At 37.6% G+C, this 15514-nt stretch overlaps 2 protein-coding genes across 3 annotated transcripts; both read left to right on the forward strand.

Moving 5' to 3' along the window:
• The first annotated feature begins 242 nt into the window (after positions 1–242).
• LOC116247059 (ethylene-responsive transcription factor ERF113-like) lies at positions 243–2354 on the forward strand. 2 transcript variants are annotated; one of them, XM_050075803.1, is made up of 2 exons: positions 243–799; positions 1373–2354. In XM_050075803.1, the coding sequence occupies exons 1-2, from the start codon at positions 652–654 to the stop codon at positions 1786–1788; spliced, it is 564 nt and encodes a 187-aa protein (XP_049931760.1). In that variant the 5' UTR covers positions 243–651; the 3' UTR covers positions 1789–2354. The 2 variants fall into 2 exon arrangements, with proteins under 2 accessions (XP_049931760.1, XP_031474868.1); XM_031619008.2 differs by having other exon boundaries at positions 246–799; positions 1370–2354.
• Positions 2355–9265: 6911 nt separating this feature from the next.
• LOC116246844 (N-alpha-acetyltransferase MAK3) lies at positions 9266–14879 on the forward strand. Its single transcript, XM_031618736.2, has 4 exons — positions 9266–9603; positions 9719–9839; positions 11022–11077; positions 14387–14879. The coding sequence occupies exons 1-4, from the start codon at positions 9361–9363 to the stop codon at positions 14624–14626; spliced, it is 660 nt and encodes a 219-aa protein (XP_031474596.1). The 5' UTR covers positions 9266–9360; the 3' UTR covers positions 14627–14879.
• The last annotated feature ends 635 nt before the right edge of the window (positions 14880–15514 follow it).

The following is a 15514-nucleotide window of genomic DNA, read 5'->3' on the forward strand; positions in this document are numbered from 1 at the left end:
TTCGAGGATACTTCAAACTTGAGTTTCTTTTACAGCTTACTAGAAAAAGGATCTACTTTACATCAACGAGCTTGCTAAGAAGCAAGTAGTAGCGATCAGTTTTCTTATTTTAGGTCCTTCAAAAGTTTGACTTGTGCAAAACGATACTGAAATGTCACTCGCATCCTTATAATTACTCAAAGGCCAAAAAGCTAGTCTCCAGCGAAAACTCCAAATATCAAAAAGTAGAAAACGCCAACAGTCCCCAACTACAGACCCAGAATCACCGCTCAGCATTCTTCATGCTCCCTCTCTCTCTCTCTCACTCTAAGACTCTCTCTCTCTCTAACCATCCCTCATTAAATTCCCCTCCGCTCTCCGCTCCCCAGAGGCCGACCTCTCCCCTCCTTCCACGTTCTCCCGTTGAAGGACTCCTCCTCACGTCTCTCAGAGCCCGTCTTCTTCCTCAGGCGTTGCACCGCCGAGCGTGTGACCTGTGGCCGCCAGCACGTGTAGAGAAAGGGAGAGAGTCTGGAGCGCAGGCATGGGAAGAGGCCTCTTCATCTTGGTCCACCATACCAGGAAGAAGCCGCAGCTGGAGGTCCACCAGCAGCAGCAGCCAACCAGCTGCCCTATTCTTCTTCTTCTTCCTCCCCCGCCTCCTACCCCTTCATGGCCTCCCCCAGGGCGGACCAGGATATGCCCCTCATGGTCTCCGCCCTCGCCCACGTGATTGGCACATGCGACCCCTCCCCGGCCACGAGCCAGCAGCTGGACGCCACCATTAATCCCAACGCCGCCGACCAAGAAGAAGACGCCGGTAACAATAATATGCCAACCCTTTTCCACCCTCTTGCTTCTGTTTCCGCGCTGGATCTCTTCTTCGTCTTTTTAATTTGGCCTCGTTCTTACCCCTCACTTGCACCTGTCAGTAGCCCTATTTCATCCTCCTTCAACGTCATGTTGATGGCTTCTCGTTTCTCAAGTCCTTTCTCAATGTTAAGCCTTCTTATGATTAAGTGAATATTTCTGGTACTATTTAAGAGGCCTGCTGCTCCGACGTTTCCCGATTGAATGTGGGTTTAAAATTTAAATTTATAGTATTACTATCTTTCTTGAAGGATCAGAGCTCGGGTGCTTATCTGAGTGAAGATTTTTAATGTTTAAGAAGCCATCGACCTGAAGTTTTTAGAATCATGCCCGTAAACCACGTCTCTCAGCAATCCGATTCTCAACTGCCCATTAGTCGGAAGTTGGTTTGTCCTTTTTCTTTTTGTTTTTTGCTCGATGTTTTGATTGTAGAAGTTGAAATTTCATGCAGTATTGGATGTTTATTTTTGGTATTTGGAATCATGAGACTGTTATTTCTATGGCGGTGGTACTGGTTCAGAAGGAGGGGCAAGGAGGAAGCACTATAGAGGAGTACGGCAGCGGCCGTGGGGGAAGTGGGCGGCGGAGATCAGGGACCCGAAGAAGGCGGCGAGGGTGTGGCTGGGGACGTTCGACACAGCGGAGGACGCGGCGCGAGCCTACGACGAGGCTGCCCTAAGGTTCAAGGGGAACAAGGCCAAGCTCAACTTCCCGGAGAGGGTGCAGGGCCGAGCTAGCCCGCTGTACTCCGACCAGGCCGCCGCGCCGGCCACCTCGTCCTACCCTCACCTTCTTCAGTATGCACAGCTGCTTAACAGCAGAGACGAGGATATCCCGGTGGTGGCTTCCGGCCTCTTCATGCCCCCTCCCCACCTCCCCCCTTCCTCGTCTGGTGGTGATGATAGCGCCTACCAAGGAAGAGATCGAAGGTGGTCATGAAACAATCAGATCCTTTTCTCACCGCCGTGCTTCCTCTCTTTCTCTATGTCTCTCATCCTGGAACCTGCAACTCTCTTCCATTAGATATCTGGTTTTTGCTTTTTCCGGATGGGACTTCGTTTTTACGCTTTGTTTGAGAGCTTAATTTCAGCGATGAAGTGCAATATAATAAGGATTCTCATGTTGGTCAACAAAGTCGGTGGTGCAACTTCCATTTTCACATGCGAACAAGAAAAATAGTGTCTGATCATCGTTGTTGGAATGTGGAAGTACCATCTTTTGTTATATTTGATTGGTCATGGAAGTCGGCGGTGCAAGAAATTGATGCTGAGAACTGAAACTCTGTGGATCGGAAGGCTGATCAGCATGATGTCTGGTAGCCGCTGCTGCAGTGTTGACCTTTTGGTGTGAACATGGAGCCATTAGTGTCTCTGTTTTCCACGCGTTTGTCGGCGCACGTATGTTTCACAGAGGTGTGTGCGGTGGGCTCACGCAATCTGTGTGTGTGGCGAAGCCAGTAATTTAATTTTAACAAGTTAAATACAAAATTTACATGTAAATTTTTATTTTTGTTTTTGAAAGAAGCAAGGCCCGTGCATGCACATTAATGTGTCTAAAAAAAATTCAAATTCCATTTTATGTGACATTTCCAAAATCTTAAACATCGATGCTGTCGTGAAATGGTATACGATTTCTTAGACGCAACTTATAACAAGGAGAAATCATGTGTGAAACCCTCTTGGAATAAAGCATGATTATAGACAATAATGGATGAAAACAACACTTTGATTCTTTTATCCATGAAATTAATAAATTATTAGCTTGAATGTGAATGATTTGTACCACGTTACTGCTTCGCCAGGTTTTCTGCGAACCTTTGGAGTCTTGCACTAAAATATTGGTACTCTTAAGGGATAAGAGGCTTAAAAATATTTAGGCCTTTTCGGATCAGTCCCAACAAGAGTTTGGTGTTTGTAGAAAATATGTCGATCATTTGTATAACCATGGTGATCGACAAGCTTGAATTATGATCTAGTTGTTGAATATATATGTATATATATATTAGTTGGCTACCTCTATAATCAGATTATTATTTTTTATTTTGTATCACTAAAACCCATTACAGAAGTTGTATTCCAAAGCTATGGCCAAGTAATTGGGAGTTGCAAATATATCTTTTGAGTTAGCAGTGTTATATATATATACATATATATACACACACACACACACAAAGAGAGAGAGAGATCAGTTGGCTACCTCTAGTTGGATATATATTTTTTGAGATTGTTTTAGTGGTATAAAATAAAAAATATAACTATCCACCTACAAAGACAATCGGCTGATCTGAATTCCTCCATATACACACACATGAAGTTTCGTACCATACATACATAAAACTTTAGTGCCTCACATTTGGAGGTTTCAGTTTTACACACGTATCTCATGTAGCCATACTTATCAAAATCAACCTCAGGCCACAAATTCATTTAAATCAAACTAGTGGCAACTTGATTCCGTAAGCCACTCTCGAGTGCCCTGTGTTATCTTCTAGATATTTTTTCATAATTTTATTTTATTCTTTATACATAGTTTTTCTTTAGAAAATAACTTATTTATTATTATTTTTTGGCTGATTCAGCATCAACTAAATGAGCTTTGGAGCTAGTGCTTGACTACCATGTTCCTAGGCAACTAAGCAGGTGTAGCCCTAGCTACTAATCATCAACTCGACTAGTCAATTTTTAGATCTATATATATGTAGCTAGTCGTCTATATACACGGATATATTTATAACTGAGCCCTATATATATATATATATATATATACACGAATATATATATATATATTAGTGTGCTTCACGAGGAGTCACTGACTTTGAGGCCCATTTAGTTGTCGGATAGCTACGGTCCTGCTCATTGATATTCCACATGGTGGTACAAAATCTGACTACGTCACGTCACGTTTGTCTTAGTACGTTTCTTCCCAAATTATTTAGTTTGACTATCAAACTAACTCCAAAATTCTTTGCACACATCTAATTAATTAGAGAGTTTATTGAGATGCGTGCCATTTCCGGTGTCATGTGATTATGGAAGTTATAGACTTGATTCGTAGCCCTTGCTAATGAGGAAGAAGGATATGAGAAGGCACTCGATCTGTCCTTGGCAGATTCAAGAGTGCCACGCGTTGTTTTAAAACAATTGGTTTTAAAAATATTTTGGGAATTTTTATTTTAATTATTTTTTTTATATCTTTTGTTTAACTTTTTTAGGTAAATTTTTATTAGTTTTTCACCGCTTCACAGTTGATTGAGCAACGGGATGGACAGCTTCACTCATTGGATTCCAAAATTCACTCCATTTTCGTTGGGGTCAAATTCAGAATTTTGAAAATATCAGATGGTAAAACATTATTTTCAGAACTGAGGGGGGCCATGGCCCTTGCCCTGGCTCCATCACTGTGGTTGGAAATCAGAGAATGGATAGTCATGAGCGTAATAGTTTGTATTATGAAAAATCATGTAAATTTATGAATTATATTTCATGAGCAAACTAAGTTAGACACGGTCACAATAATTTTAGAAAATGTGCATACGGGGTATGACAAGGTATATACACAAAACACCATAAAAAGTTCGAAACAAAAAGCAACATTTAACTAAAAAAAAAGATAATATAAATAAAAAATATAATATATGTTAATTGCCAATAATTTGGAAAAAGCAAAATAAAAGTTGAATTAAAAGTAAACTAAATTAAGTAAGTAGTTTGAATCAGCTTTGATCTAAAAAAAATACTCAAGTATGTCCAAATATGTGCTATACTATGAGAGTATGGCGACACGAGTATAGGGACCTTATTGGGATGACCATGTGGCGACAGGAGTATAGGTTCAACCTTATTGGGATGACCATGTGACTTGGAAGCAAACAAACTCAAAAGCCAGCTGCTTTTCTTGAATATTCTATAAAAATTCAATCTACACACATTTGGATTTTTCATTTGTTCTTTTTAAAAGATACATAGTTTTGGGCATGTCAACTTCATATGTGGCGTGGCAGAGTCATCAAAAACAACTTGAGGATGCTGACAAAGATGAGACCATGGATGTCATATAATAAACAAACTTCATTATCGATTCAATCTCTATTTTCGTTGAATGAGAATGCAATGCACAAACTAAAAAGAAGAAGCGTAACATAATTGAACATGCTATTCAATAAGCATCATGCATCTCAAACCTCTGCTTCAGCGACATGCTTAACGCGTCACATAAGGGTCATTAAGTGAGATGCAACTATTTAATGACAGAAGATGTCCGCCGCAGATAAAAAAACGTATAATGGTAGAAAACCTATGTCAAAAAGTGTGTGTGTCACCTAAAGCATTTTACAGATGCATATTCAACATCACTGACTCTTTTTTTTTTTCCTAATGAATTCAAATGCAAGTTTCTGTGGTCTAATTTTAACAAACCCTCACAACGTACACATAATATACAAACCACACAACCAATTCATATATACATATTTATACAAAATATAAAGTTAATAATATAATTATAAATACTAATTTATTATAAGGCCTTCTTTAGGCCAAAATCTCATGAAAATACTTGATTATTTTATTATCCAAATTTAATGCCATAAGAACTGTTAATTGTTTAATGAATAAGAAACATATTTAAATCCAAATACGTAGACTTGATACATAATATTTTCATATTTAAATTATTTGTTTAAGAGAAGTATCCTTACGCTTCCAAGTTTTGGCACAACCTGCTATTTGCAGCCCAGAGGACTAAAGACTGGAACTTGACAATAACCACAATATTCAAACTTCGAACTCTTTGACTATGAGTTGTCTTACTGTCCGGTTGCGCGATGCCTAACTATTAGATTTATCAAAATGTACTTTAACTATTTATTTTTAATCGCCTGGTTTTTGTCTTTCACTGAATTGTGTATGTTGATTCTCTAACACTTCATTCAATGGTGTCAATAGACAATGGCTTCTGCACTTCATCACCCTCCATTCACCTTCCAAAGCCTCAAGTTTTACAAATTGTTGGTGATGATGTTTCAAGCCATTCACCAGGTCAATAGAAGAGGCCGAAGCCCTTCTTTCCTTTCTCCTTATCATTGGCGTTTGCGGCAGCTTTAGGACATAAGTGGGAAGGCCGACACCCTAGAGTTATACTGTTTGCAGTCTAAAAAAATAGCGTCCATAAAACTCAAAGTGATGACAAGGTTTTTACTAGGGCATCACCCATCGACCACTCTGCTACGTCCCTCAAAGCCTTTTTTTTTTTTTTTTTACTGACTAAATCCTCCCGTGGGGTCTAGCTCAGCAACATCAGACAATAACAAGCTTTCTTTCGATAAAATACCAAAAGCAACAATTGAAGTTTAGACCTAATTTTACAACTTATAAAAAATCATAGCATCAAAGATAGGGATGTCAATATATCCGATTTGAATCCGATATCCGAGTGAACTGATTTGAAAAACTCGGATATAGAAAAAAAGTTAATATCCGATTAAGAAATCGGATCGAATTTGGATTTAATAAATGACATCTTATCAGGTTTGGATTCGGATTTCTATATACATAAATATTTGATCGGATTTGGATACAGATTCATTTTCAGACAAATATTTTGTATCTAATGTTATTAGATTTTATTAAAATTGACAAAATCTGGTTCAAAATTAGATTCAGATTCAAGTATAAATATAAAAATCAGATTCAGATTCGGATATAACTTTTCTTTATTCGAATTCGAATTTGAATCTGAATATGTGAATATTCAAAAAAGCGGATATGATTAAGGACATATTCGATCCGAATCCGATCTGTTGACATCCCTAATATAAGGTAGTTTGAGTATATTTTAATTATTTGATATGATTGGAATGCGACCACAAAATTTTGAAAATCTCAACACGTGATCAGGTGACATTGTATGGAAAATATATTGTTATTCAAAGCACTTACATTTCAAAAAAGAGCCGATATTTATGTTAAAAATGAATAAAAAAATGGAACAGACGTGTATTTCATTGTAAAAAATAATTTAATGTTTTTTTATTTTACTATTTTCACGTCTTTACGTCCTATTTTTCCCGGTTTAAAAATTAAGTTAATCATCATTTCTGTCATGACTAAGATATCGTTTTAACATTTATCTAGTTTTTTTTTTATTTTTCTTATTCAATTCTCATTTGTTTTATTTTTATCCAATTTTTAGGGACGTTTTTTCTTTTTAAAAAAAAATCTAGATTTTCCTAAGAAAAACAATTTTACCGAAAAAAAAACCTAAGAAAAACTTCACTTCTTTTTACATGAAAAAAATATTTGTGACAATGAACCAAAGAAATAAATACCTTGATTCCTAGAATTCGAGAATTGATTTTGAATTATGATAATCAGAGAATAGATGTTTGGTGTTGATAAACTTTGGAAGATGTTAATGAATCTTAGTTGGTGCTGTTTTGGAATTATATGTCATCTTGATCATACAGTAGACAGTAGAGGTTAGTGTCAATAACCCTTCATTGTGTTGAGGTGATGATGCGAATCAACATTTGCTTTCTCAATCAATGCTTGAAGCTATAACCCTACAAAACATTTCTAAATTAAAATCAGCATTATTTACTACAAAACATTCTCAATCAACGATGCTAATCACATTATTGAAAAGAAAGTCGTGTTCTTAATTTACTTCAACCAATAAATTCACATAAGAAAAAGTTGGTAGACCAAGAGCACAGTAGTGCATTACCAGCTCTTTTATGCGAATTCACATACGACCACATGATTTGAACCTCAGATCTCTTTGAGTCAGTGTGTGCTGCTTTGCAGCCCTGTTGCATTACACTTCTTGAGACCAATGAGTATTGTGTTAATCGGTTGCGTAGCCACATTGTGACTGGTGTGGGCAGTTGCCCATCAGTCCCTTAAAAGTTCTTTATTTTTAAATGAGAATCTTAAATATTTATTCAATAGCCCCACTAGATTTGAATATTTTTAAACAAGTACCTCCTCATCATTCTTTTTTATTTAAGAACACTTCTCATTGCTTCCTAAACAAATAAACAGATCAGTATGTGAATTATTCTTCTTTATTGAAGAACACTCCTCATTGCTTCTTAAAGAAATAAATTGACCAGCAAGTGAACTGACGGGGTATGAGAAATAACCGATTCGAACAACACTTAAAGTGCCATACCGGAAGAATTAGCAAGGAAGAAACCCATATTTGGATGGTGACAAACCAATTCTCGATTGTTCTGCTCTCAGTCTCTTCTGAATACTAGGAAAATCATCACCTTCATTAATTTTTTAACCCAGTATGTTCGTATATGTGAAGTAAAGAGGGGTACATCAATAGCATTGTCTATGAATATCATGGCTGGAATTTTATCATTCTTCTAATCACCTTGTCATTGGAGCTGTACTTGCCAGCTCGAGCTCGATTTGACTCAGAAAACTTGAAGTCGAGCTTGGCTCCAAATAAAACATGCTTGAGCTCGAGCTTGACTCGCTTAACTTGTTTAACATGTTTATATAAACGTAACCAGTCTTGTTTCTTTTAACTCGTTTAATTGGTTTCTTTTAACTAATTCAACTATGAATGACTATCCGACAAAAAATTCAAAGAAAGAATGCATATAGTTTGCATCCAAATATCCCTTAGGTTGTGTTTGTTCCACCATAGAGTTGAGATCTATGGTGATTGGAGATCACTTGAAAGTGGTGGAGCTAGAAAAATTGGTTGGAAAGGCACTTGTTTAAAAATACTCATGTAGGGCACTTAAGTAGAGACTGGTGTGGAGCAGTCACCATGTGGCTCTCACTAGGATCAGTTGCCCACACAGTCACCATGTGGCTTTGATACTGTCACTAGGATCTTAGATCCATAGATTTAAGGTCTAAACACCCCCCCCCCCCCCTCCCTCCTCCTAAAAAAAAAATCAACCTTAAAAATTCACGGTTTTTAACATGTAAAGTGAATTTAAAATCTAGAGGTCTTTGGCAAATTGAGGATCTACCAAGACGTACCTTGTAATGCAGCCTAATATCCAAGATCCTAGTTTATCAAACACAACCTCAAAGAAAGCTTAAATAGAAAATCTCTCGTTCATGCAACGTATTTATATAGTCAAGTTGAGCCAAATTTCATTAAACGAGTTGAGTTCTTACAGCTTGAATTCTGACTTGTTTACTATTTGAAGCATAAATTTAAAATCGAGCGCGGCCGTGACGGTAGATAGGCCTGCCAATTTTTTCTCAAGGCGTAAGTAACATCACTGTGAAAGTTAAGCTTGTTTCGTAAATCAACAAAAATTTGTAGTCCGATGTTCTCCTTCTACTTAGAATTCCTCATCAAATCTATTGACCATTGCATGTCTTAGATTTGTTCTGGTTGGTGTGTGTTTTTGTAGGGTGGTGGTGACCCCTCATCACCAAAGATCCTCGACCGAGCCCCTCCAGGAGCAGGGTATTTGACTTGTACACTTCAGGTTGATCGGCTTCGCGTCACCACCTCTAGCTGTGCTGAGAAGGAGAGATGGATGCCGCAGGCAGGGTAGGGGAGGAGGAGGTGGTTGGAAGAGGAGGGGAAAAGGAGGAGAAGAATGAGGTGGTGGAGGAGGCGGTGTCCTTCTACCCTGGGGAGATCGAGTACGTGAGCTACCAAGGGGAGCACCATCTCCCGCTCATCATGGGCCTCGTCGACGAGGAGCTCAGCGAGCCCTACTCCATCTTCACGTACCGTTACTTCGTCTACCTTTGGCCCCAACTCTGCTTCCTCGTAATACCATCATCATCACCTCTGTCTCTCTCTCTCTCTCTCTCTCTCTCTCTCACACACACACACACGCACACGCACACACACATTTGTTATTTGACGTCGATGGTCGTGTCAGGCATTTCACAAGGGAAGGTGCATAGGAACGGTAGTCTGCAAGATGGGCGAACATAGGAACACTTTCAGAGGTTACATTGCTATGCTCGTCGTCATCAAACCCTACAGGGGGAAGGGGATTGGTACCTCTCTCTCTCTCTCTCTCTCTCTCTCTCTCTCTCTCGCTCTCGCTCTATCTATCTATCTGTGTGTCTGTGTGCGCGTGGGGCTGAGGGTTATAACATTGTTGAATTCCTTTTGCTGGATTACTTTCCTTGGCATGACTGCGGAAATAGGGATCGATGTCTGGGTAGACTTTTGGTTTGAGTACAAATGGGGTTGAATTCACTAAGAAAGGAATTACACAATCCGATTAACAGCAGACTGGAATTTGATGCTGGTTGCCACGAATAGAAGCCTTTCATTCTCCAAAATCGGTGTATTTTGTAGCGAACATGTGATACTGCAACAGTGGTATCATCTGAAGTCGTTAGCACCTAATCAGATATAACAAGTTTAGCTGTTCATTTTGACGGAAGCCTCAAGGAACCTACATTTGGCAGATGGAATTTTAGTGCGTTTGCGCGGATAGTTTCTGTAGGCAATCTGGCAAATTGGGGTTAGAAATTTATGGTATTAACCTAGCCTCCGGATGTACTTTCAAGGGATTCCCAGATCTAATCCATACCAACAGAATTTTTTAGACGAGGAATTGATTGCTGGATTAATAAACTATCCTCCTTTTTATGGGATTAATAAACTATCCTCCTTTTTAAATTGCTTATATAGTTCTGCCGATGTGTGAAAAAATAGCAAAATTAGTCCACATATAGACGAGGAATTGATTGTTGCGAATGATAATGCAAAGCTCGTCATCTGCTAATAAGCAAAAGTAGAACTTAGAGCTGTGTGTATTCCATAACCAAATTCAATTGGGATCCAAGGCCCTGCTGGGTAGCGCAGTTGAATAAGTTAAAAATTCTTAGTGCTCCTGAACTGGCTAATATCGCTAACCTGATCTGTGTTTTTCATTACTCTCGCTACTTTTCAGTTTTTTGGCCTTTGTTGCAGATGGAAACACAGAGAAAAGAACAGAACTGTTGTATGAATCTTAGAGCCTTTGACATTGGGAGAAACTTCTCTCAGCATTTGATTTTCATTTTACAGCGTCAATTCAATTTCATTATCATTTTTATATTTTTTATATCCTGCTTTATATTTATGATTACAAGTTATACTCGTTCCTGATGGAAATACCGAACTATTCTTCTTCTGTTTTTGCTGCTGCCGCTCGCTAAATTTATACGTCCTTTTGTATGTTGCAGCAACAGAGCTTGTAAGCAGATCAATTCAAGTGATGATGGTATCAGGATGTGAAGAGGTGCAATGATGTTTCACTTCCACTTTTAGTGTTGGTTTTCATTTTTTAAATTTGCATGTAAGGGGTATGCATGTAATGACAATGTAAAGGTTCTAAGATTAGATAGCTTTGGAAACAATTTTTTACTCCAAATGAGTATTTTAAATCATGAAAACTCACATTTTACTTTTTTTGCTTGCCTTGTTTTCACATTGATATTTATTCCGTAGATGCAATTATGTGGTTTGCAATACCAACTACAGGTAAAAAGGTTCAACTTAAAAACTCTCCAAATAAAATAACTCTAACTATGCGAAATGCTCCTTACTCAGTTTGTTTCTTATCATTGTAGTTTAGTTAAACATTGGTCCTGTTCTCCCTCATGTGATAGTTGTTTCTTAATCTGCTTTTTTTCATTCTCAGATGCAAAACAATGATAGTTACTGCTATGAATGCCTTGCAATGTTTTGAAGATTATTGTTATGCTTTGTGAAACTTTCTGAGACCCCAAAAAGAAAAAGAAGCATGTAAAGAATGCTAGGTCCTTATCGTCAACTGCCAGTTATCAAATGAAAATGTGAAAACAAAAGGCAACTGTCAGCCAGCAAAGAGAAATGTGACGTTAATGACATACCAAATAAGAAGAGGCACTTCGTGTGCCTTGTCCTAAATCATGCATGAATTATAGTTGTCTTGCTTAACAATGAAAAGTTTAGTCCCGATTCCCACAATGCTTATGTCTATCATCTTCTTTTTGCATTTTGGGCTTCTTCTCCTAAATCATGCATGAGATTAGTTATCTTGCTTACTTATGTCACCTGAAAAGTTTAGTCCCAATTACCACACAGTGCTTATGTCTACCATCTTCCTTTATGAACTCATCTTTCTACATGCGAATACTTCCTGTAACTTTAAAAGTTCAATCATAGTCATAAATTCATAATATCATTCTTGAGAATTTTCTTGGAAGCTTTTTTTCAGATTTCACTTTCTTCAGGAAGATATGGACTCAAAGACTTAAAAAGATATAAAGATAATATAAAAAACTGTGAACTTATCTTTTATAAATGTATTAACAAACATGAATATCTTTAGAAACTTCAAAAGAAACAAAATGGAAGATATAAACATAAACATAGACAAAAAAAAAAAAGGAAAATATTGGCAGTATCTATTTTTTGGCAATATCTTCAAAATGTTGCAACATTTCCTTAACAACATTTTTTCTTTTTTATGGTAAAAAATCTTGCCAATATTTATATCTGAATTTAATCCAGTACCACAAAGTGTTTATTTCCACTATCTTACTTTACAAACTTGTACTTCTAGATAATAATTAAATGCTGTAGCTAATTTTTGTGTTTGACCCGACTTATTAATTCATTATGTCAGCTGGTCTCATCTAGCTTGTTAGCTAATGAACTCAGGTCGCATTTCTCTTGAAGCAAATATCCCATGCAAATGGGATGCAGCAAAATATTTTTGATCTGCCGACTTTGACATTACAGCATGATCCTAAAGTACCTCCATCTGTATATTGAGGCTTCCCAAGTTTTTCACTTCTTTGGGAGATTCCCCTATTTCTCGAGTCGTGACCATACATGACATCAATTAGAAGAACATGCTTACGGTAGAAAAACCATATATTGCTTGGAATACAAAGAAAATAGGATGGCATGTAAATTAGAAAAGTGAGTGTTAGTGAAGATACAAGCAGTCATTTATAGTAGGATTACAACCAAACCAACTGTATCTGAAGTTATTTTTAAGAGATAAAACAAAATGTTGCGGAGCAGTTGTAATTTACAGTTCACATCCCCAACCACACCAAAGTCAACATTCTTCTTAGTTTAAATCAATTAATCAAATAATAGAATATTAAATAGTTGTTTTTCAATGGTTACATTATCATTTTTTTTTACCACTTAAAAATATGCCAAAGCCAGCCTTCATGCCAGTCTGTTCCTTGTTATTTTTGTAGGTATTTGGTTCTGTCTTGCTTCATGCAATGGTTTCTTAATCAACTTTTTGCATTATCAAAAGCACGCACTGATAATCACAGCTATTGAATGCCTTGCAACGTTTTAAAAGTCATGTTGCAATGGTTCTTTCAGAAAGTTTAAGATGCAAAAATCGAAGGAAAAAAAGGCGCAAGTACTATTGTCACACATATATGTGTCTATCATGTGTTCTATTTTGCATGTCTTAGTTAACTGCTGATGGAATGGGTACACCATCATGTACGAGTTGTCAAATGGAATTATGAAATCAAAAGTCAAAAGGCAACCATAAGGAGATTAATGATAACAATTACTAAGTAAAGAAAAGGAAAGAAGAGGCACATTCAGCTCACCGATCTTGGACATGTCAGCTGCATCATGAACTTGCAAGGCTGTCTTATTCTTAGAGGCCTTGCAATTTTTGGTTGACCCAGTGATCCCTAGTGAAATTTCATAGAGAAAGACGTTCACTTCCTACTGTTGAAGCCAAATCCGTTGGTTCATTATCTCTAAGATTGGTTGTTCTGCCCAAGCAAGAGAACCATGTCCTAGTAAGGTCTTCTTTGGTAACCTTGGTTTGTGGTCTTCTTTAAACTTTAAAGCATTAAGAGAGCCTATTCATTAGAAAACTGAGACCCTTAGGGGACCAATCATTTGTTTTGCATTTACAGTTGCTCCGATCTAATAATCTTTGGTCTTTATGCCTCTAACAAGATTGATATAGACCAACTAATAGCTTAGAGCAGTCTCTCGAATCATAAGGCAGCGTCTATTATAGTTTGAACCTTAGATTTAAATAATTGAAAAAACAATCTTTCATACTTTCTTGTGGTTTTGCCTCTAATGTTTTTCTGTTGGTAGCTGCCCCTTTACATTGCATATATGTTGACGCCGCTACTAGATCGGCTTACGTTTTCTGGAGTTGGTAGTTTTACTGAAATTGTAGAGAATATTGACTATGCTGGTCATTCGAATTTTCATTACATACCATCACAATAAAACAAAATTTTTCTGCCAACAACTTCAGGTAATGGACAGTCTACAAATCTCATCTTATGTGGGTTCTTTTTCTTCAGATGTGCAGTTGCTTGCTTAGTTTATTTACCTCTTTCCACTGATTTATATATTACTGATCATTCAAATATTGTTGGTCATACTCACTTCTCCATTGTGCTTATATCAAAGCTACCATATGATGTGCTAGTTTGATATGGCCTCCTGTCAATTGTTATCACCTTCACCTTCAACTTCCAGTCTTCAAACAATTGCAGGTTGAATTTAGAGACAAGTAACCTCTATCCCGTCTGATTTAAATTCTCTTGTTGTATAGGTGACATTGGAAGCAGAAGTTACTAACAAAGGTGCCTTGGCTTTATACGGTCGTCTGGGCTTCATTCGTGCAAAGCGGCTCTATAAATACTATCTGAATGGTGTCGATGCATTCCGCCTGAAGCTGCTGTTTCCGCGGCCTGACATGAACCCCTTGCTACTGCTAAACGAGGATGAGTACTGTGGAGAAACTGTGCAGCACTGCACGCAAGGCCATGACCACCATCATCATCTGCATTGAAGATGTACTCGTCATTATGTATCCATAGCTGTATGTCAGCCTCAGTGAATGCCACGCCAAAAGTATGTTTATTTCTTACCCAGATCGCTTGAGGGTTTAGAGCTAGAGTTCCCTTTCATTTTGTAAAGGATAAAGTATGCAAATATTACTTCGTACCCGCCTGTAGGTCAAAAGGAGCGAACACTTGTAATCATCCTTGTGTTGTATGCTTTGGAGCAAATATTTATGCACAACCCTTTTCGGGTTTTTTTTTTTTTTTGTGAAAATGTTGCAAAAAAGCTCTCAAGCTTGGATAAAATAACAAAGACATGCTGAAATTTTGATCTCTTATTTAACCAACAACATTACTTAAAAGAGATGAGTAGTTAAATGAAAAAAAATCCTAAACATGTTTCGCTGTCACTGAAAATTTAGCGTGCTTTTTGTAATAATTTCCTTCATGTCGTTTAAGATTGTTTTCCAGCAAAGACAAGATCATGCGCTGCTTTGTTCAAGGAAAACCTCAAACCAACTGCTGCGTCTGCAATAGGGATCAAGAAGAAGCAGGTGGCCAACACTTCTGAGAAGGAGAGCGGGACAACGACATAAACTTTTTCAAAATGCTGGCTGTTAATCATATTTAGGAACAAGATTGTGGTTTTGAAAGCCAAACGGTCCCTTAATACAACACACGGTAGTAGCATTTTATTTTTGTTAAAAGGTTTTGTGTGTTTTATGACTTGGACGTGTTCGTGATTCATTTTAATGTATAGTAAATTCAGAGAGAGATTCTTTCTTGATGTGGTGACTATCATTCATTCATTCATTGAATCGGACCTGAGAAAATGTGGGGTTAGCGGCTCAGTAGAACCAAACAGATTCGGCTAGGGCCCTGAACGATCATCGGCT

This window comes from Nymphaea colorata, chromosome 2, assembly GCF_008831285.2.
Source record: "Nymphaea colorata isolate Beijing-Zhang1983 chromosome 2, ASM883128v2, whole genome shotgun sequence".
Classification (NCBI taxonomy): Eukaryota; Viridiplantae; Streptophyta; class Magnoliopsida; order Nymphaeales; family Nymphaeaceae; genus Nymphaea; species Nymphaea colorata.